This window comes from Podarcis liolepis (genome assembly GCF_965112155.1).
Source record: "Podarcis liolepis genome assembly, chromosome: 8".
NCBI classification, from domain to species: Eukaryota; Metazoa; Chordata; class Lepidosauria; order Squamata; family Lacertidae; genus Podarcis; species Podarcis liolepis.
Window position 1 is genome coordinate 27,597,706 of NC_139560.1, and position 22,784 is coordinate 27,620,489.

A 22,784-nucleotide genomic window follows, 5' to 3' on the forward strand; every position below is an offset into this window, starting at 1 on the left:
AATTGTTTACCAGTCAGTCACCATTGGATGCAAGCCATTTCTGAACCCTCTTTTTTTCAACAAAATGAGCTCCCAGTTCTACTCCACAGTGTCACTAATCCGAACTTGTGCCGCTCTGCATCTGATTCTGCCACTGTCTTGGCTGCCACTGTCAGTTATTACCCTGCCAACATTTGCCTTTCATCTTTTCCCAAAAGTCAACTTAACTTCTATTACAAAGGAAATGAAATGTTCTCCATGCTTGCCAACATTCTGAGAGAACGCTTTCTCTAAGAATGACTCAAAGTTCCCTATTCCCACACCCTGGTGTTACTCTGAGAACAACTAAAGTAAACTTTTCAGCAGCGGTTATTTGTTTTAACACCTTCCCCCATTGTAAAATGTTTGGCACTAGGTAAAGAACAACAGTGCTAATTTTATCTAGATTTCACATATCCCCTGGCCACATAAGCAGGGCCTATTTGTTCTTTAAAACCTGAGGACAAAAAACAAATGATGCTGTGTCAACCTTTCTCTCCCTCATCCTCTGCCAGAGGAAAAAGTGGAGTTAAGTAGCTTCAGGGCATTCAGACAGTACAAGAATAATGGGGGGTGGGGGCTGAAGCAGCTGAAGGGGGGATATTTTTTTTGGGGGGGGGAGCAGTGAGCTTTCTTAAGAAGTCAGTCAAATATGCTATTAGATGAGGGCCAATCTGGAGTCCAGTCTATATTGTTCCCACGAAGACTGACACTATATCTAGTAGTGATTGTTTTAAGTAGGTTCCTGCTGGGACTGGTTTAGCTGCTGTGGGACTCCATACTCTACTGAGTTATTTTAGCCTCTGGTTGGGAGACACAGAAGCAATTGGCTTGGAAGGATTGCACCATTCATTATGAACCCGAGGCACTGAAATTCTCTATGATCTAACCTGATCCATGAACCACAGGTACCAAAGTACCCTTGTGAAGCAGGGTTAGCGGACGAGCTAGGATTACATACATATCAAATACGACTGGATGTAATATTGATGTCAAATAGCAAATATTCTCTGAACATGCAGATATTCGAGGAACATTCATCAAGATAGTTATAATTTTGAAGTGAGTTGGGGTGGTTGTGTTTTTGGTGGGATGGGGAAATAAATTACTTTTACTTACAAATTTTGATTCTTTAAGGGAAAAAAAGATACAACATAAAGATCGCACGTGCTTTGGCACAACTATTTCTGACATCTCTAGACAACATTCACATCATTTTTTAACCCAAGTTTATTCAAAACAGAAGCATATTTAACAGGCAGTCACCCTCTGCTGCAAATACCACATGCATTGCTTGTAATATAAAATGCTTTGGTTGGAAGGGGGGGAGTTGATCAGTTTATGCTTTGTGTTCATTCTATTCAGTCAATTGCATATTCAGAAGGAAAAAGTGGTAGTTGTTCGGCACAGATAATTATCACTGGCAGCACAATTTGCTCCTTTAGCTGTGGTAGTATAGAGACATGTAGCAAAAGAAGAATTCTAAGCATGGCATGTGGGATAAAGACATCAAGCTCAGCTCAGCCACACTCGGAATAAAAAAAAATGTCAAGGAGGATTATAAATCCTGAGTACAGAATTGTATCCATAACAGAACACCTGTGCTTCTCCAACAATGCTTTCCATTCTGCTGAAGACACTGCCTGGATCGTCGCTGAACATGCCTTCCTTTGTAGCACAATGGTGTCCTGCAAGGGGTTAAGGCAGAAGTCACCAGCGTGGTGGCCTCCAGTCGTTGCCTGACGAGAGCCCTGACCATGGACCATAAGGGATGTGGGGCTGATGGGACTTGATGGGGGCCACCACATTGGCTACTGCTGCAGTAAGGCAATGTACTGGGTGCAACACAGCCAATGGCAGGTGCTGCACTGGTGCTGAATCTGAAGATCAGGTGTACAAAGATCAGTTCAAGAGCACAGGGCAACTCCTTGCTGTATCACTGATAGCCTTCCACCAATTTTGATAGTCCATTGCCACAATGCAGTTCCCCACAGATTCAGACTGCAGTGTTACTACTTTGATTTAACCAGCGCTGAATGAAATGAATTTGCACGTTCTCTGTATAAAAGTCAAAATCCTGAGCAGCTCTGTTCAGAAGTCCCATTGAGTTCAGTTGGGCTCCCGGGCATAGGTTTGCAGCCCTGCAGCACCTTAGAACTAAAAATTTAATACATGGACGCTTTTTCCTATGCCCTTTTGGGGAAAAGGTTGAGGTTGGAAATGCATTTATTTTTAGTTCCTCCTCTTCACATCATTTTACGTTTTCCTTCCCAGACCTCTACTTTCAATTGGCAACCTGAAGACATCTATAATGAGCTCCTTAAAGAAATCCTAGCACTTATTGCTTGTTCCTATATAATGTACCTTCTATTTTTCAAATAGTGTATAATTACCAGCTATTGAATCAGCATGGAGACATCCTCAGACAAAGGAAAGACTAAGAGTGCAGCACAGATTAAGGAACATCAAAATGATGCACAATACAGTTGTGCATGGCTTGGCATGGCACAGGAAGACAAAGGGAACATGTCCCAGTGACGCCGGAGTCTTCAGATGGAGAAAACAGTCCAATTTGTTCTACTTGTCTTTGGTTTCCGATGTCTCCGTTTCAATATCCAGGTCAGTCAGGCAGCAACAAAACAGCATCTGGGCATACTTAGTGGCTGTAGCTACAAGATAAAACAATGATATGAAATTATGAAATTAAGAACTTCACTGATATAGGGTGTTTCTGCCTAATATCAAAAACCTAGTGAGCATGGCAGTCTTTTCCGTCATTAGGACAATCTGGCCATTGCAAAGGGAGCTACGATATTGTAGGGATAGCCAATGTAGTGCCCTCCAGATACTGTTGAACTACAACTCCCATCGTTCTTGACCATTGGCCATGTTGGCTGGGTCATATGGGAACTGCAGTCCAAATACATCAGGAGAAAACCAGGTCTGCTACCCCTGGGATAATGAGTGATATGACTATTAGATAACAGTTGACATAAATACTTTAAAATCCACTAAAAGCCATAATGTATTGCTGCCTAAATAGCAGTCCAGCATGCATCGGAGTACTTCCAATTACATAACAAAAACCCCCCATTTTAAATACAGTGGTGCCCCGCAAGACGAATGCCTCGCAAGATGGAAAACTCGCTAGACGAAAGAGTTTTCCGTTTTGGAGGTGCTTCGCAAAACGAATTTCCTATGGGCTTGCTTCGCAAGACGACAATGTCTTGCGAGTTCCTGCTGCTCCCCCCCCTTTTCTAAGCCGCTAAGCCACTTATCAGCTGATCCGATCATCAGATAAGCCGCTAAAAGATGCTAATAGCGCTAATAGTGCTAATCCGCTAATCCGTTAATGGGCTTGCTTTGCAAGACGAAAAAACCGCTAGACGAAGAGAATCACAGAACGGATTCTTTTCGTCTTGTGAGGCACCACTGTTACAATAAACATTTCTTACCTGAAAGCCTTCGCAGGTACCAAGGTCTCTTTTCTACGGGTAAATAGACTCCCAAAAGGTAAGCGGGAATTCCAGAGAGTGCTATACCAATTCCAATAATGGAATTGATTGTGTCGCTGAAGAGTGGGACTATGACTAGGAAAAGGGTGCACAGGCAATACACAATGGGGAAGAAGAGGCTGAGCTGCAGGTACAAAAAGAGGAATGCAAGTTATAGGAAAGGCTGTGGGGAAATTGCAGCATGATACCACATCATATAATAACATCATCTGGTTCATCATCCTGTTCTCACAGTTGCCTGTAATCCTACAAGCTGGATGACTGCAACAGCACTCTCTCCGCCAGTGATTCCCAGCAACTGACAACAACCCCGCCGTTTTAGGTAAGCATTTCTATAGCTGGTAACATTGCAATATACTAGGTGTTAGAATTCCTGCTCTATGATTGCAGTCATAGGATTGTTGTCTTTCACATGACAGTATATGCTTTGACTCCACAGAGTGGGAAGTGACGGAGACAGGATGTTTGTGCTACTGTGTTCCGTGAAGTGGAGCTATTGTCCATTGTTCTTTTTCTCTTTGCTGTCTGATGCTAGAGAGGGAGCCATGTTGCAGTGCTCTCTGTGTGTTTATATGTAAAGTAGATTAGCCAAAATGCTGAGTTCTGTCAAGTGAAATGCGCAAACTCTGCGGATCCCTAAGTGTGCCAGTGTCGGTTGACATCGGTCGCTGTGATGTTTGGGCTGAAGAAAGCTTATGAAGCTCCTGAATGATTGACCAGGAGGGAGGGAGCATGCCAGTCATGCATGTGTCTCTGCCAAAGTCCTACTCGAGTGTAGGCTGAACTCCTGACACTAAGTATACACATGAAATACTGTTGAGTTAAGGATACAGCTGTCTAGAGCGACCTTCCTCAGCCTGATGTTTGGGACTATGGCTTCCCTCAGCTTCCCCCAGTACATAGGGAACCAGGTTGAGGAAGGCTGTCCTGGGGTATGAATACTCAGGCAGGATAACTCAGGAGAGTAGCAATGATAACTAAAAATGGAATCTCCATAGCATGCCTGATCACAACTGTGTCACTGCTGAACATAAGAAGAGCCTGTGGGTGAGGCCAATGGTCATTCTTGCCCAGCATCCTGTTTTCACAATAGCCAACCAGATGCCAGAGGGAATCCTGCAAGCAGAAGAGCGAAAGAGCATTCTCCCCTCCTACCATTTCTAGTTACTGGTATTCAGAAGCACTTTTGCCTCTGATAGTGGAGGTAGACTGTAGCCATCATGCCTAGAAGCCATCGATAGCCTTTTCCTCCATGAGATGCTGGCAGCACTATTTTCAGAGCAGCTTCCAAAAGATAAATAACTGTACTTGATGCTCAGACTAATTCTAGGTCATGGTCTGACCAGGAAATTTTTCTCTCACCTCAATGCTATCAGGAGAAGATGGGTATCAAGGACCAATTTAGTTTGCACCACAATTTAAAGGGGTTTTAAGCAGGAGAAAATGTGACTCTACACGTTCTTGATAGCAAAGCTGCAACGCACTCACACCTATGCGCACATTTTGAAGCTTCTGCTCTGCTATTTACTTACTTTAATGGGTCTTGGCCTGTCTGGCTGGGTATATCTTAAGTATATTAACCCTGCAATGGATAACCCAACAAAGAACCAATAGCTGAAGCAATAGTAATTAATCAGCAGAAAGACATCTTCCACAAGGAGATAAATCAAAGTCATTAAACCCTACAAAGAGATAACAAAAAGAAAAGAGAGAGATATATAATTTCCTAAACACCACATTCTAAACACAGACTTGATAACACACTACACACAATGTTCTTTGCTTAAAGCCTGACAAAAACATTTTGCAACCTTTTTGAGATTTTGGGAATCTTCTGCAAAAGCACATGCAGTTTTTTTAATTTCTTCCAAGGGTTTGTCCTTGATTTTTTTTTAATCATTTGACAGTTTGTTTTCTTTTTCTATGGTTGCATGATATTTTGTGATGTTGGCAGTGCTTTTTTCTGGGGGGGGGACATAGGGGGACGCATACCACTAAACATTTTGTGAATCTTTGTACTTTTGTCCATTTACTGTATTTTTCCCGATTTGAACTATAAAATGGTGATTTTCTTGAGTCAAAATGAGAGTACCCCTAAACATTTTTTTTAGAAAAAGAGCACTGGATATGGTCACAGGTGCCCTGATCCAACAAGAAAGCAGATCAGAGTCCTCCTGCACATCTGATCACTGCATAAACAGATCCCTTGGCCAGATGCTTGCATCCAGCAATCAAGACTGCACGCAGAGTGATCAGGATCTGCATATACGACCGATGATGTGATCCCCTTCGGAATTGTATAATAGGGATGGGAATATCCAAAAGTCACTGTACTTAGCTATTACCATGAGTGTGTTCTTAGTTGTGAGGATGACAACAAGGAACTGGCCTGGTAAGAACAGAGTGAGTTTGCTTGGCTGAGTTCATGCAGTACCGGTAGGATTGAGAATGCACTGAATGTAGAAGAAGAAGAGTTTGGATTTGATATCCCGCTTTATCACTCCCCTTCAGGAGTCTCAAAGCGGCTAACATTCTCCTTTCCCTTCCTCCCCCACAACAAACACTCTGTGAGGTGAGTGGGGCTGAGAGACTTCAGAGAAGTGTGACTGGCCCAAGGTCACCCAGCAGCTGCAGGTGTAGGAGCGGAGACGCGAACCCGGTTCACCAGATTATGAGTCTACCGCTCTTAACCCCTACACCACACTGGCTCTCTGAAATGTAGATTTCAGAACGAAACAAATATACAGTGGTACCTCGGTTTTCAAACGTAATCCACTCCAGAAGCCCATTCGACTTCCAAAATGTTCAAAAACCAAGGTACAAAGGGTGGTATGCAAATTTCATTGAGAAAATTGAGAAACATGCAATGGAAGCCATTTGACTTCTGAGGCGCGTTCAAAAATCGAAATGTTCGGCAACGGAGATGTCCAAAAACTGAGGTACCACTGTAAATGAAAATGAGCTTTTCTTTCTTACACTTTGTAATCACTTACATTAAAAACGAGGGCAGGAACAGGTGTGAAACATTTTATATGAATCAAGCTCAGGCTATCTGGGAGTTGTCCTTCTCTGGCTCCAACGTAGAAAAGCCTGCCGCAAGGTTTTAAAAAGTCTTATCAGTGCACAGTCCTATTATATTCTAAGGTGACATGTGACATGGCTCTCTAACGAAATACTAAAAAACAACATTACACAATATTAGGAACAGTTCAAAATAAAATTTACAGAACTCAGGCGGGTCCTAAAAATATACATACATACATACATACATACATACATACAATAAAGAGGCGTGTCTTCAGCATTTGCCAAAAGCTGTGTGATGAAGGTGCCAGCAGTGGCAGACTTTGGGCACTCAAATTTAAGCAGCGCCCCATGCAACTCTAAAATCTGTTCCCCCACCTCTCATCCTCCAGTCTATAACATTGTTGTGGCATCCCCTGCAGCCCTGGGCACCCAGTGCCACCTCACCGGCTGTGCCACCCTAAAACCACCTCTGGTGCCAGACACTTTCCTCTGTTGGAAAGTGGTTACTCCACAATTGCTGTGCTAAGGTGAGAGATCCCATGTCATCCGTTCCATGTAATTCCTGTTACTGGACCCGGTCATGGGGAAATGATAACTGCACCAGACTCACAACTTCTGAATCAGCCCATAGTCACTGTTATCAGCAAGGAATGGCTAAATGCGCCCTAAAAATCAGTGTAGGATCTCATTGCACCAGTGTAACATGGGCATAATGGTATATGTTCATGTGTCTCAGTCCAGGCCGGCCCTGCTGTTAGACTGTAGGAGGCAGAAAATGCAGAGGGCAGGAATTGGTGGCAAGGTGTTGGATGGTAGAGTTCTCTGTGTGTGTCCCCTCCCCAGCTAAGCTGCTGTCTTCAGATACGCCAGAGGGTGTTGCTCTGTTGGCAGTGTTAAAGGGAAATTCAGTTGCCCGTCTCCAGGTGGAACTGGCCATCTTTTCCTTTGCCTCAGGCGGCAAAATGCCTTGCACCAGCCTTGGTATCAGTATTACAAGGCAGCTGTGAGGAACCCTTGGGCCTCCAGATGATGCTGGACTTCAACTCCTGTGAGCCGCAGCAAGCATGGTCAGTGGCCAGGGATGATGGGAATTGTAGTTCAGAAAAGGGCCAAAGGTTCTCCATACCTGTTGCCAGGTGACAAGGGGGACTCACATCCCACAGCTTGTTACGCCAGCAGAACTCTTTGCAGAACTCCTGAATTATTTGTCACAGAGAGTGATGAAAAGGCAAGAGTTTATACGGCTTATGAGAGAACATTTGCTTGGTGCTGTATGCTTGGCCTAAGTGGAATTAGGCATGGCAATACAGTGGTACCTCGGGTTAAGTACTTAATTCGTTCCAGAGGTCCGTTCTTAACCTGAAACTGTTCTTAACCTGAAGCACCACTTTAGCTAATGGGGCCTCCCACTGCTGCCGCACCGCCGGAGCACGATTTCTGTTCTTATCCTGAAGCAAAGTTCTTAACCTGAAGCACTATTTCTGGGTTAGTGGAGTCTGTAACCTGAAGAGTATGTAACCTGAAGCGTATGTAACCCAAGGTACCACTGTAAAAGGTTTCTGCATTCCTAAAGTAGACCACCAGGTGGCAGTGTGCTTTTGAGGTCCTTTTCAGTCTCATGTCATTTCCATGCTGCTGAGTTACCAGTGTATGCAGAATTACCATTAATTTGCATTTTTTTAAAAAAAATATGCAATGAACAGTATTCTAAGCTCTTCAGCTTTCAGTGGAATGAGGATCTGGAGTTCTGAACAGCTTTTTAAAAAAATCACATAGGAAATTCAAAAAGATAAACAGAATACACACTGCTATGTATCCTCTTATAATTATTGTGCAATTGAATTAAACCCAATTAATCCTTGTTATTAAATGCCTAAAACTGACTAGCTCTACACAGCAGAATTTCAGATTTAAGAGCTGACTATGTTAACTGACATTCAATTGTATTTTACAGCCGTTTTACTGCTGGATTTTTCTTGGGGCGGGAGCACAATCCATTTAGCTTATAAGAGAAAAAGTGACAGAAGCTTCGCTAAGTTGTAGCAGTATGATACTCTATTCAGCAAAATCATTTCTGGCAGAATGGTACTGGCTCCATCTGCACAGTCCTAGTTTCTGAATGTCACCTACCTGGAAGCCGCAATAATTGATGAGTTTAATCCTCCATAACAAGACATCGCCACTGCAATAGGGATGATCCACTTAGCATGGCTAAGAGTCTCATTACCAAAAGTCTGCAAAAGAAAAAAAGAAGAAAAGAAAATAGGCTCACTCAGCTAGTTTCACAATGCCAGCCAACTGTCATGGAAATTTACAGCTCAAGCACAAAGTCGGGCGAGCTCATTTTTGACAACAGTGCCCCACCATAATCTTGGAACAGCTTTTTAAAAGCCACACTAATAATATTTCAGTTTTCTGTCACACACAGCTAAATTGCCAGTGAGTGGATGGTTAAACAACATGAGAAAGTGAAACTAATATGTATTTAAAAGATTGATCACAACCCAGTGGTGGAATTTAATCACCACTGTGGGATTTTGTGAACTCCTAAATTGTGTACAAGAGAGCAGAGGAGATTATTACATAAACTGTACATTCTGCAGTATGCTCTGCAATATATTTATAAGATGCAAGGAAGGGTTCCTTCTTCACCCCTCTGGAAGCAGACAACAGGGAAAATCAGGCTACAAGTGCATTCAGTCAACAAGTACAGATGTATGGGCCCAGATTTATTATTCTGCAACAGCCTTGCATATTAGGCTTGCTTGCAACCAAATCTTCATGTACCATACTTTCCATGTATAATTGCCTGAACATTTGAAGTCTCCCACTATTTCAAGAACTGGATATGAGCTGGCCACACAATCCAGGATATTAGGTAACAGACTGGATCTGATGGATCAACAGTTATGGGTTTCAGACAACGGCTGAACACAAAAATATTGTTGAGTTGGCCCCCATTGACTCCTTAAATCCTATAATAGTTTTAAGAACTGGGCATAAAATGTACAGTAATCTAATTTGGTTAAGAGATGCTTTCCTAAAGCCTAGTACACTTGGAATGACAGTTTAATGCATATGCCAATGCATGCTTTCAAGATATGTAATTTGTGCTTATAATTTTCAACTAAAATTGCCAGTTTGCACTAATGGAGTCAGTTATGCTAATAAGACATGTTTTCCTGGCTGTTGAAGTTTGAGTGCACATGAGAGAGAATGATAGATAGATGATAGATAGAGAAAGGAAGGAAGGAAGGAAGGAAGGAAGGAAGGAAGGAAGGAAGTTTGGGTAGAATTTGACATTTTTGTCAGGTACTGGTGGGCAGTGTGTCAGTTTGCATTTCTTAGTACAGAAAGTATTGATCTGATGAGTAGAGATCTTTCCCATTCTAATTAATTCAAGAGGGTTCTGGAAGCTTCTGTGTGTGAAAGAAACAGGCAGAAGGTTCCGGATGTTTGGGTTATTCCTTCACAGAAGCTGAGTACAGGTGGCTTAAACTGGTTCTGTTATCTTTTTCTGTCATAGTTATAATAATAGGCAAGGAGGAGTCTTGGATTCACTTTCTCTTTTCCTTCTGGTGTGGTGTTCTGTACATAGTATGCTTAGTGTTAAGGTTTAGACTTATAATAAGTTATTGTAAGTTTAAGTTGGGAAACGCAGGTGGCACTGTGGTGTAAACCACAGAGCCTTGGGCTTGCTGATCAGAAGTTCTGCGGTTCGAATCCCCGCGACGGGGTGAGCTCCTGTTGCTCGGTCCCTGCTCCTGCCAACCTAGCAGTTCAAAAGCATGTCAGCGTGCAAGTAGATAAATAGGTACTGCTCCGGCGGGAAGGTAAACATCATTTCTGTGCGCTGCTCTGGTTTCACCAGAAGTGGCTTAGTCACGCTGGCCACATGACCCGGAAAAACTGTCTGCGGACAAACGTCGGCTCCCTCGGCCAGTAAAGTGAGATGAGCGCCGCAACCCCAGAATCATCTGTGACTGGACTTAACTGTCAGGAGTCCTTTACCTTTTTAAAGTTTAAGTTAAGTTTGATGCAACTGGATTTCTTATGGACAGTGCCAACCCTGAATGTATTGGATTTGTGACCATTATGCTCATTTGCCTTCAGTAGCAGCAAAGCTCTGCTGGATGGAACATTAATTGCCTCTGGTCTATTTTTTGGGAATCCTGCGACGTGTTTTTATGTTTTTACTCTGCTAACTATACGTTGGAATCTGCCCTGGATCAATATTGAGCAGAATTACATGACACAGTGGAAGACAAGAACCAGCCTTCCACAACCTGGACCCTGCAGATGATGTAAACTACAACTTCTTGAGCCTTGAGTCCATGGTGAGCCTGTGGTGGACTTTCTTTCGTTAGAGGTTTTAAAGCAGAGGCTGGATGGCCACCTATCAAGGATGTTATAGCAGTGAATCTCCCGTATTGGCAGGGGCTGAACAAGATGTCCTTTGAGATCCCTTCCCGCTCTACGATTCTATGAACTCATGACTTGCAACGTACCACGGCCACAGCATCACTCCCTAAGAGGGCAGGCATGTCCAGTACAACATAGTAGGCCACATTCGTCAGCAGGTAAATGATAGTCACGATGGGCATTGAGATTGCAATGGAGAGCGGCAAGTTCCTGCAAAAGGAAACAAAACAGTTATTTGCAACCAACTGAAGGGTAAACCAAAGGGGAGGCACATTAGAAAAACAATAACAATGACCTGCTTGAAATAGGCATAAAACTTCGGCACCTAATGCAAGAATGGTATGACCCAAGACAGGCATCTATACCTTTCTGGGTTTTTCATTTCTTCTGTGACGAAATTCAGTGTATCCCATCCAGAGTAGGAGAAAAGAGCTGAGTAAAGGGCAAGTGCAATGAATCCTGCATCTGCTGTGGAGCCTTCAAATGGCTCCTTGAGGTTATCAGTTTCTCCTGTGGAAACATCAGAAGCCTGCGGTTATTTACATCTACATGCCTACACACAACCAATATGTAGCTTATAGGAAACAGGGGGAGAATCAGAATGTTCCCTACATGAAAATGCTGAACGAAAGTAGCATCATATCGCCTTTACCATGTGCCATGGCATCCACAAACCTGCCAGCATTGACTATAGGGTGTGTCTGTGAATATTCCTGCTTCACGTAACAACTTCTCACTTGATACCTGGGATACTTGGTTCATGTGCGAAGAACATAATAGTAATAGTAATAGTAATAGTAATAGTAATAGTAATAGTAATAGTAATAGTAATAGTAATAGTAATAATAATAATAGCCCAGAATTAAAGTATGAGCTAGCCCAGAGTCTATATGCTGTTCAGTTTTGCTATCATATTTACACACAGAAAGTAAGTTCTTACCTTGGGTGATTTTATAAAGACCCACAGCTATTACCACAATAAGGGCCATGACTTTGGCATATGTGAAAAGGTCTTGCACTCTGGTTCCCCACTTCACATTGACACAGTTAATAAAAGTCAGGGAGCCTAATAAGAGAACAGGATACAAATTAGATAAACCCAGTTAGCTGTACTTCATTAGAATACTGATGACTTGGACATTTTTCAATTAACATAACCCCCCCCTTTTTTTGGAACGGCAGAAAAGATCAACTGGCTATGATAAGGACTTAAATGGGGGGTGGGGACCTGAAACAAACAGTAATTTGAATCAGGATCTGACCATGAGCTATGCTGGGCCGGATAGGAGTTAATAATACTTGGAGAGCCACCGATTAATCACTGTAGCCTCCCAGATGGAAGGCAGGATTGGAGAGACATTGGAATGAAGTCAGTTTTTCAGTAAGGAAACAATGGATCTGCATATTATCTGTTTTATAGTGTTGCATTTTCTAAGCATGCCTCAACAGACTCAACAAGAATAGGGAGAAAAGAAAAATTAAAGAAAAGAAAAATAATAGAATCATAGAATTGTAGCGTTGTAAGGGACCCTGAGGGTCATCTAGTGCAGTGTTTCCCAACCGGTGTTCCGCGGCACACTAGTGTGCCGTGGAACTTTGCCTTGTGTTCCGTGGAGGCGGGCGAGGCGGGCGGTGAGAGGCGGGGCGGCGGCGACGAGCACACACGGGGCGGCGAGCGAGCGAGCTCCCACATCCCATCGCCGCTCGCTACTGGGCCTGCGCATCCGCTCGCCACTGGGCCTGCCCCAGGAGGTGGGGTTGCGGGCATCACGCCCTTCCCCACGTGAGCGGGGAATCCCATCCGCCCCCACGTGAGCGGGGAATCCCATCTCAGCCCCCGCGAGAGCAGGGGAATCCCATCCGGCCACGCCTCCTGGCTGGCTGGAGGGGGCGTGGCTTGCCCTTTTTAGGGCTGGAGCGGAGGGGGCTCGCCCTCTCTTCTCCGGCTAGCCCCATCGCCGCTCGCTACATCCTATTGCCGCTCGGCGAGCACACGCAGGGCGGCGAGCGAGCGAGCTCCCACATCCGAAGGCACCAAGCAGGGGCCCTTGGCCGTGCCGGTGCCCACCGTGCCCGCCTCCGCCCAGGAGGGCGGCAAGCAGCCACCGCCACCACCACCCCCCCGCTGCCCGGCAACCACACCGCCGCCCCCGGCTCCCCGCGGCGGGTGATCGTGCCGGCTTCGACGGGTGAGCTGTGAGCTCGGCGGGCAGCGCCTCCGTCTGCAGCGCCCGCCTCGCGGCTCTCATTCCCTGCCCCTGCCAAAGCTCACTCAGCAAAGCCGCGCTCTCCTTCCTGCCTCGCTTTGCTGCCTCCTCCCCCCCACCCCCAAAGCTTGGAGGTTCCCCGGCAAGGGGGAGGGAAAAAAATTGAAAACTTTCACTTTCGTGCGTCCCTCCCGGTGTGACACTGCGCACTGACGTCACGGGGCTGTAATGGTGGTGTGCCGCGAGATTTTTTTTCATTAAACAGGTGTGCCGTTGCCCAAAAAAGGTTGGGAAACACTGATCTAGTGTAACCCCTGCTAATGCAGGAATCTCAACTAGATAATACATGACATACAGTGGTGCCCCGCAAGACGAAATTAATTCGTTCCGCAAGTTTTGTCGTCTAGCGAATTTTTCGTCTTGCGAATCACGAAATCCCATAGGAATGCATTGAAAATCAATTAATGCGTTCCTATGGTCAAAAAAAGTCCAAACAAAGCCAAATTTGGTACAACAACAGTTTATTAACTGCTCTTTAAAGTCACACATACTGTAAAGAGCAGTTCAAAAATTGAAGGGAAAATAAATTAACTTTATAAACAAAACATGTCTTTGTTTTTAGACAAAGGAAACAAAGTCGCGAGACGTTTTCGTCTTGCGAAGCAAGCCCATAGGTGAAATTCATCTTGCGAGGCAAATCGAAAACGGAAAAACCTTTCTTCTAGCGAGTTTTTTGTCTTGCGAGGCATTCGTCTTGCGAGGTACCACTGTATGGCTACCCAACTTCTGCTTAAAAACTTCCAAGGAAGGAAAGTCCACCATCTCTGTTCCACTGCTGAACAGCTCTTACTGTCAGAAAGTTTTTCCTGATGTTTAGTCGGAATCTCCTTTCTTGTAACTTGAATCCATTGGTTTGGGTCCTACCCTCTGGAAAAGGAGAAAACAAGCTTGCTCCATCTTCCATGTGACAGCCCGTTAGATATTTGAAGATGGCCATCAAATCTCCTCTTAGCCTCCTCTTTTCCAGGCTAAACATACACAGCTCCTTCAACTGTTCCTCATAGGGCTTCATTTCCAGACCCTTGATCATCTTGGCTTCCCTCCTGTGCCAAGATGTCAACGCACAGACACCCAATACAGCCCCAGGTGATAGAGCTGGTTTTGGAGAACTTGTGCCACACAGTGAGCACCGTGGAAGTTCTTTGGGAATAAACATGCATAGGATTGTGCTGGCTGGGTTTAAGTCCTACTTGTGACACTGACTTGGTTTTGGACAAGTCACTCAGCCTCAGTTCCCAATCTTTAAAATAGACATAATAAATGACCTACCTTAAAAGACTGTTATGAAGATGAACAAAGGGTTTATTCACATTTTTTTTAAAAAGTATGCCTAAAAATATAAATTAAGGGTACGACACACAGGCATCTGAAAACCCATAAATTTTGTAGGTATACTTTTCAGAAAGCTAAGATTGATGCATGGTCAGTTTTTGGCTGGCAATCCAAGTAAAATCTTAAAACACCAAACAGTGCTGTCAGTATGAGTGCAAAACAAATAACCCAAAACTGTTTTCAGGTGGGGGCAAGTGTTATTTTTACAATTCCAATTATTTCACTAACAAGATAAGAGCATGATGAGAACATTCTTTTTGTGCCCTCTAGCATTCAGAGACGAAGTTGCAGTTTGCTATGAAAAAGACAGAAAAGTCGAGCTTTTTACTGATTTCTGCCCGGACACTGCTAGAGACAGCAGTATTCCTGATATGTCTGGGAATTTCTGGCCTCAGATGATGATGGGGCTCTTAAAAAGCTTTTAAGAACAAAATTTCAAGTTTTTCATAACTGGTAAAAGAATAAAAGGAACAAAGAAAACAGATTCCAGAACTGTCATATCCGATGACAAAAAATATATCCTTCCCAAATAGCATTTTTGGGCTAATGCTATGGGAACTGTTCAACCTGTATGCCTTAGCATGTCTTAGGGCCACATTTAAAGAACTGTGATACCATTTTAAGCAGCATGGCTTCTTCCAATGAATTCTGGGAGCTGTAGTTTGTTTAGGGTGCTGAGCTTTTTTTTTTTAGGAGATCTTTATTCTCCTCCCAAAGCTGCAGTTCCCAGAGTAAGCAGTTAGACTACAAACACAGTATAAGAACATCATCCTCCCACCATCACCTCAAAATGATGTCTTGCTGGATCACACTGCTGTCTGTCTCAGGGATGGGGAAACAGATGGTTTTGCTCCAGATGTCCTCAGCCTCAGCTAGCCTGGTCAGTGGGGTCAAGGATCATGGGAGTTGTGGTCCACTAACATCTTGAGGGTCATAGGCTCCCCATTCCTGACTTCTCTATCCCAGCATTCTGTTATTAACAACAGATGTTCATTCCTCAGAAAAAGGTGGTGAATACTGTTGTTGTTTATCTCTAATATCTGAGAAGCACTAGAAAAACCCTGGAAAACCAGGAGCTTTCTGACCCATGCTGCCTACAATGTATGACTCTCCAGGGTCTTGGGCAAAAATCTGTAATTAACAGATGGCTACTAAATCTGTAATTAACAGATGGCTACTAAACTGCTTTAATATTTAACATACACACACACACACATCCCATTTTCCTATCAAGTCTATTGGAATCCAGACTTTTTCTTCTGATTCAGTGGCAGGAGCCTAGGCGTTTAGTATGCAACCTTCCCTCAGAAGACACATGAAACTGTCAGTTCATGGCCTGAACTTGCGTAATCAAAATAAATTGTTGCATTGATGGACTAGAATTTTACTTACAGATGCAGGCAGCTGCAATCAACCTAACTGCTCCATAGGGTGGCTCACAGAAGGGAAATATCGGCTGAACAATATAATTCGCAAAAGTGATGGCAATGACGGCCTGAGTTGTTGGCTCAATAATGAGCAAGGAAGACCATAGTCTGATAAAGGCTATAAAACCTCCGAAAGCTTCTAGAATGTAGGCATAGCTTGCTCCTGATTTAATAATGGATGTCCCCAGTTCAGCATAACAGAGTGCTCCAAACAAGGAAAAGATCCCACCAAGGGCCCAGAGGAGGAGCGAGAGTCCATACGAGCCACTGTACATCAAAACACCCTTGGGAGCCACAAAAATCCCCGAGCCGATCATGTTCCCTACTATCAAAGAAATGCCATTAAGCAAGGTGATCTCTTGCTTCATCTGCATTTTTTCCTTCTTCTTCTCTGCCACTGAATCCAATTCATGCAATCCATTCTTGGGTATGCTCTTTTTATTGCAACACGTCGTCCAGGAGCCTGTCATGATCTTCAGTTAATCATTACCTGGAAGTGAGGAGAAGAAGAGAATGTTTTGTCTGGAAAGCTGGCAGGACATAGAGAACCAGGAATCGTATTGTAGCTGTTTTAACTGCATAGTGGTGTAAGGGGAAATTTGATTTGAGACGTATTTTAACACGAACCAAAATACAACTGTTCTATCCAAATTTTGCGATGCAGTTCTCTACTCAAATCATGCACATAAAAAATGCATATATTTGGGGAAAGTTTGCATGAAAACTTATATAATATTAGTGAAATTAGCATACAGAAATGCTGTTGGTCGAAAAAGGCTGACAACCCTGATCTAAAGAGTGCTTGGCCGAATGGGGCAGTGCGCCACCTACCTCAGTCTGCCCTCAAGCAGACCCCAAATGCCTTGCCTTCTTACTCACCATCAGTTCAGAAGTCGTACTGCCTTTCAGCTTCCTCCTTCATCTCAGTGTTGTCCTTGTCAAACAGAGCTGGAATGGGAGCAAAGCCAGAACTATTTGGCTCTGCCTCTCATTGGCTATGGTTCCTTGTGCTGTTTGAACTCCCTGCCTTCTGCCCCACCACTCCCATTGGCCACCAGCTACTACTGTTGACTTCATCAAATCCAGGGGTGAGAAAACTGTTTGCAGAGGGCCACATTCCTACCTGAACAGCCTTCTGAGGGCCACATACCTGTGGTGGTTGGGGCCACAGGCAAATGTGGGTAAATCAACTAATGAAAAAATTACTTTCGTACCATAAATTAGTTTCTACACACATAACACTCTGTCCTTGCTCCATGTGATCAAGAGGCATTATCGGAACTCAAGGATAAATTTCCTGTAAGGCAAAGTCACTCAAGACAGGAAGCAAGACCAGTGAAGGGTGTGGTCTGGGGAGAGTTCTGAGGGCCAGGTATGGAGGCCTAGAGGGCCGCAAACAGTCCCTGTGCTCGAGGTTGCTCACCATAGCTGTCAACCTTTCCCTTTTCTTGCGAGGAATCCTATTTGGAATAAGGGAATTTCCCTTAAAGAAGGAAAACGTTGACAGCTATGTTGCTCACCCCTAATCAAACACCTCTTGGTGTTGCCTGCAACAGTGGGCTCTGCCTGGATAACATTTCAGCCATTGCAGAACCATATCAGCTAGATTTGTTCACTTATTATCTCACCCTCCCCTTTCTCCTGCAAAATCCTCCATTACTCCAGTTGGTATGAATGTTAACTGGAAAGTTGTGCAGCTGCCATCAGCCACGTCATAATTTAACACAGCCATGTGGAGCAAGGAAAAAGACTATCCCTGCCCCCAGAGTTTGTTTATAGCCTTGTAAACTTAGGGGTGTTGTAGAGGAATGGCTCACTGACCAATCTGGTTACTGATCACTATTCTATCTTGCATCAAAATATAATTTTGAAAGAAAGCCCGTAGCACAATATTACATAGGGCTTGTTCACACAATCAGAGGTGATCCCAGGTTGTTTCCAGATGGTTGCCCCCAAGGTTGTTCATGTGAATCAGACTTGTTATTTCAACTGAACTGTCATGGACTGAACAGGGAGCAGTTTTCTGCTGCCACAAATGTCTGCCAGACACGCTGTGTGCTTTCCACAAATTGGCAGTGCCAAGCTTTAGTTCATCCGAGGTAACTGCTGCTTTTCCTACTTATAGCACATCCCTTACTTTAAGATCAAGGGAAGTTGAATCATCAACTAGGGATTCTTTCCACCTCATTCATGCCAATGACTGTGCACCCAAAGAAGAAGAAAGTACTCTAGATTAACTTACCTTGGGTTTCTGGTTTTTGTTTTGTTTTCAATGCCCTTAATCATTGATGCAATACAGTAATTGATTGGTAAATGTTTGTTAAAAACAGCTGTTGTGAGCCAGGCATGGCGTCAGCCCTCCTGCGGAAAAGCCAGTTGTGCTTGCTTGTATCAAACTTCAAAACACAGCTATTGAGCATGTCCAAAAGCAAGCTGGGAAGAATAATGTTTCTTGTATGGACACAGGCCAAGCTGGGAAGAAGCCAAGTGTGCAAAACAAGGCTTGGTGTCATAAAGAGATAACCCCCTCCCAAAGACATATCATAAGCCGCCCATCCAAAAAGCACATTGCAGTTTGGACTTACGTTTATTATCCAGTGTAAAAAGCTGAACACCCCCATCCACGATAGGAAAATAAAAAGACCTGGTTTTCCAGCTTGTCTACAATTTTTAGAAGTAAACTCTAAATCGACACATGCTCTACCCTTCAAACGCCCCATCTCCAATATCAAAAGGAGGCTATTGTTCTGATCTACAGCTGGTAAATAAATATCAGAGGACGGTTAATGCTTACCCATGGATCACTGATGTCCTGCCCTGTTTAACAAGAAGATGGCTGTAACTTCAGGAACTCAAGAGTGAGCTAAGGCTGAAAGTAAGCAAGCAGCTGCCTGGCAGGAAGGGTAAGTGATATGAATATGAATACCCCCTTCTCTGTGTGCTGCTATTTGTATCCCCACAGCAGGGTAACCAAAATCAGCAGCAGCAGCAGCAGCATATCAAGGAAACTGCTTTCCCCCAAGCAGCTCAAGTTCGCTAATGAACAACAACTGCCAGGGCTACAGCCAAGTCCTTTCCCCCCAGAATTTCTAGGAAATTCACTGATGTTTGCTGAAGACAAAGGAAACTGCCAAGTCGATTATGTTTCCCCTCCTCTACATTCTTAGAATCTTTTTTCATGACCACCTTTGATGGTACTGTGACTCATTGTATTTTGCAGAGGGTGCTGGTGTAAACATCAATTTCCAGAGCAAGTGCAAGTAAGACTATGTGTGGGCAGGAGGCAGAAAAGCGTTTGTGTGTCCTTACTTCAGACTCAAATCAGCAGAATTAGGTGGAGAGGCCAGGAATTGGCTAATTTTGTGGCACAGTAAACCAGGTTACAATGGAAATGTGACACTAATTCAAAATATATCATATGGAAAACCCCATTTAAATCAATGAGATTCAGTTCCGTGAACAGAATCATGATCCATTTTCAGAGCCACTTTCACATTCAAGTATACTTTCCAGCTGCTTTATTGATCTATAGGTGTCTATTCCATCACAAAGGAACATCCTGAAACTTCCTAAGGACAGCACACAGCCTAGGGAAAACAAAACAACCTGAAATATATTGCGATGTCTTTGGGGGGGGGGTGACCACAGACACAGCTGTAGGAAAATTCAGGAGGAAAGAACTACATGACTACAGGGACAAGATTCAAGCAAAATAAAGGAGAGGTCTAAAAAGAATGGGTCAAAACGAGTCACTTGAGAGATAATGAATAATGAAAAGCATCTCACACCAAGCCTGAACAACATGTGTGAGAATGTCCCGACATGCTCATAACAACTTGCTCAGCAAAAGGGTATATGCTTCTTTTACTGTGTACATTTTATATATTTAAGCCTAGCTGTACCAGGTTGGTTAAGGCTGGCAGAAGTTGGCCCGTTCCAGAGCAGACTTGGAGCACTCCTATGGACTCCAGGGGGATTACACTAAAGCCTGCTTCCCACTTACCGTAATTGTTTATAGTCAGCTACAAGATGAGCAGCCCCATCAAATGTGAATATGGTGCACTGGTTCAAGTGTCCATGTTCCCTTGCAATAAAAATAGAAATGGCAATGGGCAAAATCTCTGTCCCCTCCACTTCAGTTCTTATTGCAGGAAAATCCAGCCATTGAAATGTGCACAGGTACTTGGATAGTTTCTTTCTAAGTCAGAGATCATAGAGTAAGGTTGTGATGGGGGTAAAACATTCCAGTTCCAGTGGAATTGCATGGGAATTGATATAAATTTGGGTACTTTTTATCCCCGTCAAAAAAAAAAAAAAAAAGGGAACACAAGACTTGGTCCTAGGATGGGTTAAATTGGTTGCTAGGTTGCTGGCGGCTGCATTGCTGAAAATGTTGTTCCCAGTAGGGAATCTAGGTTCAAATCCCTGCTCAAGTATGAAGCTTGCTCAGTAACCTTGGGGAAGTCAGTTTCACACAGACTAATCTTCTTTACAGGTTGAAAACATGGGGTTCCACAAGAGAGGGGCACAATATTTTTTTTAGCAAGAAGTGACAAATGGGGAAGCCCGCTCAATGTGCCCAAATTAAGCTGGTGGAACCTCCCTCTTCTCTTGGGTCAATTTGATCCGCAACATGCAGACCCTCAAATATGGTGTGGAACAGTGGTGGAATGGTCACTGCACCCCCTTCCCAATGTTCACCGTGTCCTCATCTGAAGACAAGCAGATGGGAGGAAAAAAACTGGGGCATTGGGAGAAGATCTCTATCCCTGGTTGGTCCACATAGATGACATAAGAATGCAAGAAGAGCCTGTCGATCACGCCAGTGGCTCATCTGCTCCATCATCTTGTTCTCACAGTGGCCAACCAGAGGCCACTGGGAAACCAGCAAGCAGGATTGAGGCACAAGAGTACTCTCTCCTGTTGTGGCTTCCAGCAAGTGGTATTCAGAAGCATCACTGCCCCCAACAGTGGAGGTAGAACATAGCCATTGCAAAGTCTTCTCCATGAATTTGTCCAATCCTCTTTTAAAGCCACCCAAGTTGGTGGCCATCGCTGCCTCTTGTGCGAATGGGCTCTACAGTTTGGTTATGCACTTTGTGAATTAGTACTTAATTTTATCTTTCCTGAATCCATCAATATTCAGCTTTGTTGGATGCCCACAAACTCTTGTGTTATGAAAGAGGGAGGGGAAAACATTCTCTATCTGCTTTCTCCATGCAGCACATCATTTTATAAGCATCTATCATGTCACCTCTTACTCTACTTCTCTCTAAACTAAGAAGTTTCAAATGCCACAACTTTTCCTCATGGTCTGTTGCTCCAGGACAAAAATCCCATGCAACCTTTGCAGTACTGAAAGCTTACTTTTCTCTGCCTTTTGTTGGAACACTTCCAGGTGCATGTTACATTTCAACACTGGTATCTGAGCACAGGAACACAGAAAGCTGCAGATCAATGGTCTACCTTGCTCAGTATTGTCTACACTGAATGACAGTGACTCTCCAGGGTTTCAGGCAGGGGACACTCCAAGGACCAGCTCTGAGACCTTCTGCCCGCAAAACAGATGCTCCACCAGAGAAATCCTACAATTTTCTTTTTAATGCTCTATGATTTTTTTAAAACACACACATGCTCACAAAAGAAAGAGAGACTTACCAAGGTTTCCTGACCTGTTGTCCTCCAAAACGATAAAGGCTCCTCTTTGGAACTGATGTGATGGAAGCCAAGGCCCAGAATGAAGCAAAGTGCAATGCAGTCGAAGAAACCGAACAGAAAAACAGCCCTGGCCAGTGTCTTGTGAGCAGCAGCTTAGGAAGTTAATGAGTGTAGAGAGCTATGAGGCAGTCAAAACAAAGGGGCCAGGGTCAAGGAATGCATTTGTGTTCCTAAAGTCAAAGAGCAGCTGGAAGGAGCTTACTGAGCAGCCTGTAGCCATGGGGATATGACCCAGGCCAGTCAGGCCCTGCCTTGGTTATTTTTTCCCCAAGCGTCTGTTGGTTATTTTCCCAGCGCTTTTTGCTCTCCCTCCCCAACTTCCACCTTCTCCTTCATGCATACTGGCTGCCAGGATTTATCATCAACCCAGCAGTAACCAAGGACAGATCAGACGGCTCGGATCTGGGATATAAAGTCATGCTTTATTGGTGCTTCTAATTCCCACTAGGTACCACATCCCAGGCTGCTCTCCTCCCACCCCTGCTGGTCCCCAGAGTAACAGCAGCCATGGCTCTCTAGTTTGGTGTGCATGGCCACAACTCAGTGGCAGAGTTAGGGAGGGGCTAGCCTGTGTGTGCAACCTGGAGAGTTGCTTCCAGTCAGGGCAGACAGTACTGAACTAGATGGACCAATGATCTGTCTTGGTTTAAGGCGGCTTCCCCTGTGCCCTTGCTGGTGTGCTTTTACTGAGATGATTTCAGCTATTGTCTAGCCAACTCTTGCATCACGCCCAACTTTTAATAGACTATGAGTCAAGAGAGAAATCGAGCCACTCCAGGCACAATGGAAAATGCCAACCCTGCCTCCTCTTTCTCTGCAGTTGCTGGGAGGTGTCCTTGCGGGAAAAGAAAGGAGGCCAGGGATGGGTGTGAGGGTATGCAAAAATGTGGCGCCAATGCCTGCCGTCACCCCTCTCACCTGTCCAGAGTCTGTGGTCCTGAGACAACCATTTCTTCATGCCTCATGGGTGCACTGGACCTGCTGTGTATACAGTGCAATTTGCAAAAATAAATAACTGAACCAACACAGCCCAGCCATTTAAAGCACAGTTTCCCAGC

At 44.2% G+C, this 22,784-nt stretch overlaps 1 protein-coding gene across 5 annotated transcripts; it reads right to left on the bottom strand.

The window, feature by feature from the left end:
* Nucleotides 1–1,136: 1,136 nt before the first annotated feature.
* Nucleotides 1,137–21,857, bottom strand: LOC310713329 (Y+L amino acid transporter 2-like). 5 transcript variants are annotated; one of them, XM_083517334.1, is made up of 10 exons: nucleotides 21,667–21,857; nucleotides 15,974–16,498; nucleotides 11,923–12,048; nucleotides 11,348–11,492; nucleotides 11,069–11,192; nucleotides 8,691–8,794; nucleotides 6,527–6,623; nucleotides 5,066–5,215; nucleotides 3,474–3,657; nucleotides 1,137–2,687 (listed from the first exon to the last, which is right to left on the bottom strand). In XM_083517334.1, the coding sequence occupies exons 2-10, from the start codon at nucleotides 16,476–16,478 to the stop codon at nucleotides 2,596–2,598; spliced, it is 1,527 nt and encodes a 508-aa protein (XP_083373460.1). In that variant the 5' UTR covers nucleotides 16,479–16,498; nucleotides 21,667–21,857; the 3' UTR covers nucleotides 1,137–2,595. The 5 variants fall into 5 exon arrangements, with proteins under 5 accessions (XP_083373460.1, XP_083373457.1, XP_083373459.1 ...); XM_083517331.1 differs by lacking the exon at nucleotides 21,667–21,857 and adding an exon at nucleotides 18,803–19,044; XM_083517333.1 differs by lacking the exon at nucleotides 21,667–21,857 and adding an exon at nucleotides 18,251–18,475.
* Between the last annotated feature and the right edge of the window lie 927 nt (nucleotides 21,858–22,784).

What these genes read in the sequence shown, in the direction of transcription:
- LOC310713329 (XM_083517334.1), bottom strand. Translation starts at nt 16,478, where the DNA reads ATGACAGGCTCCTGGACGACGTGTTGCAATAAAAAGAGCATACCCAAG. An exon ending in ACAGGCCAAGACCCATTAAA is followed by an intron (nt 3,658 to 5,065) that starts GTAAGTAAATAG and finishes TTGTACCTGCAG; the next exon opens with CTCAGCCTCTTCTTCCCCAT. An exon ending in GTACCTGCGAAGGCTTTCAG is followed by an intron (nt 2,688 to 3,473) that starts GTAAGAAATGTT and finishes TTTATCTTGTAG; the next exon opens with CTACAGCCACTAAGTATGCC.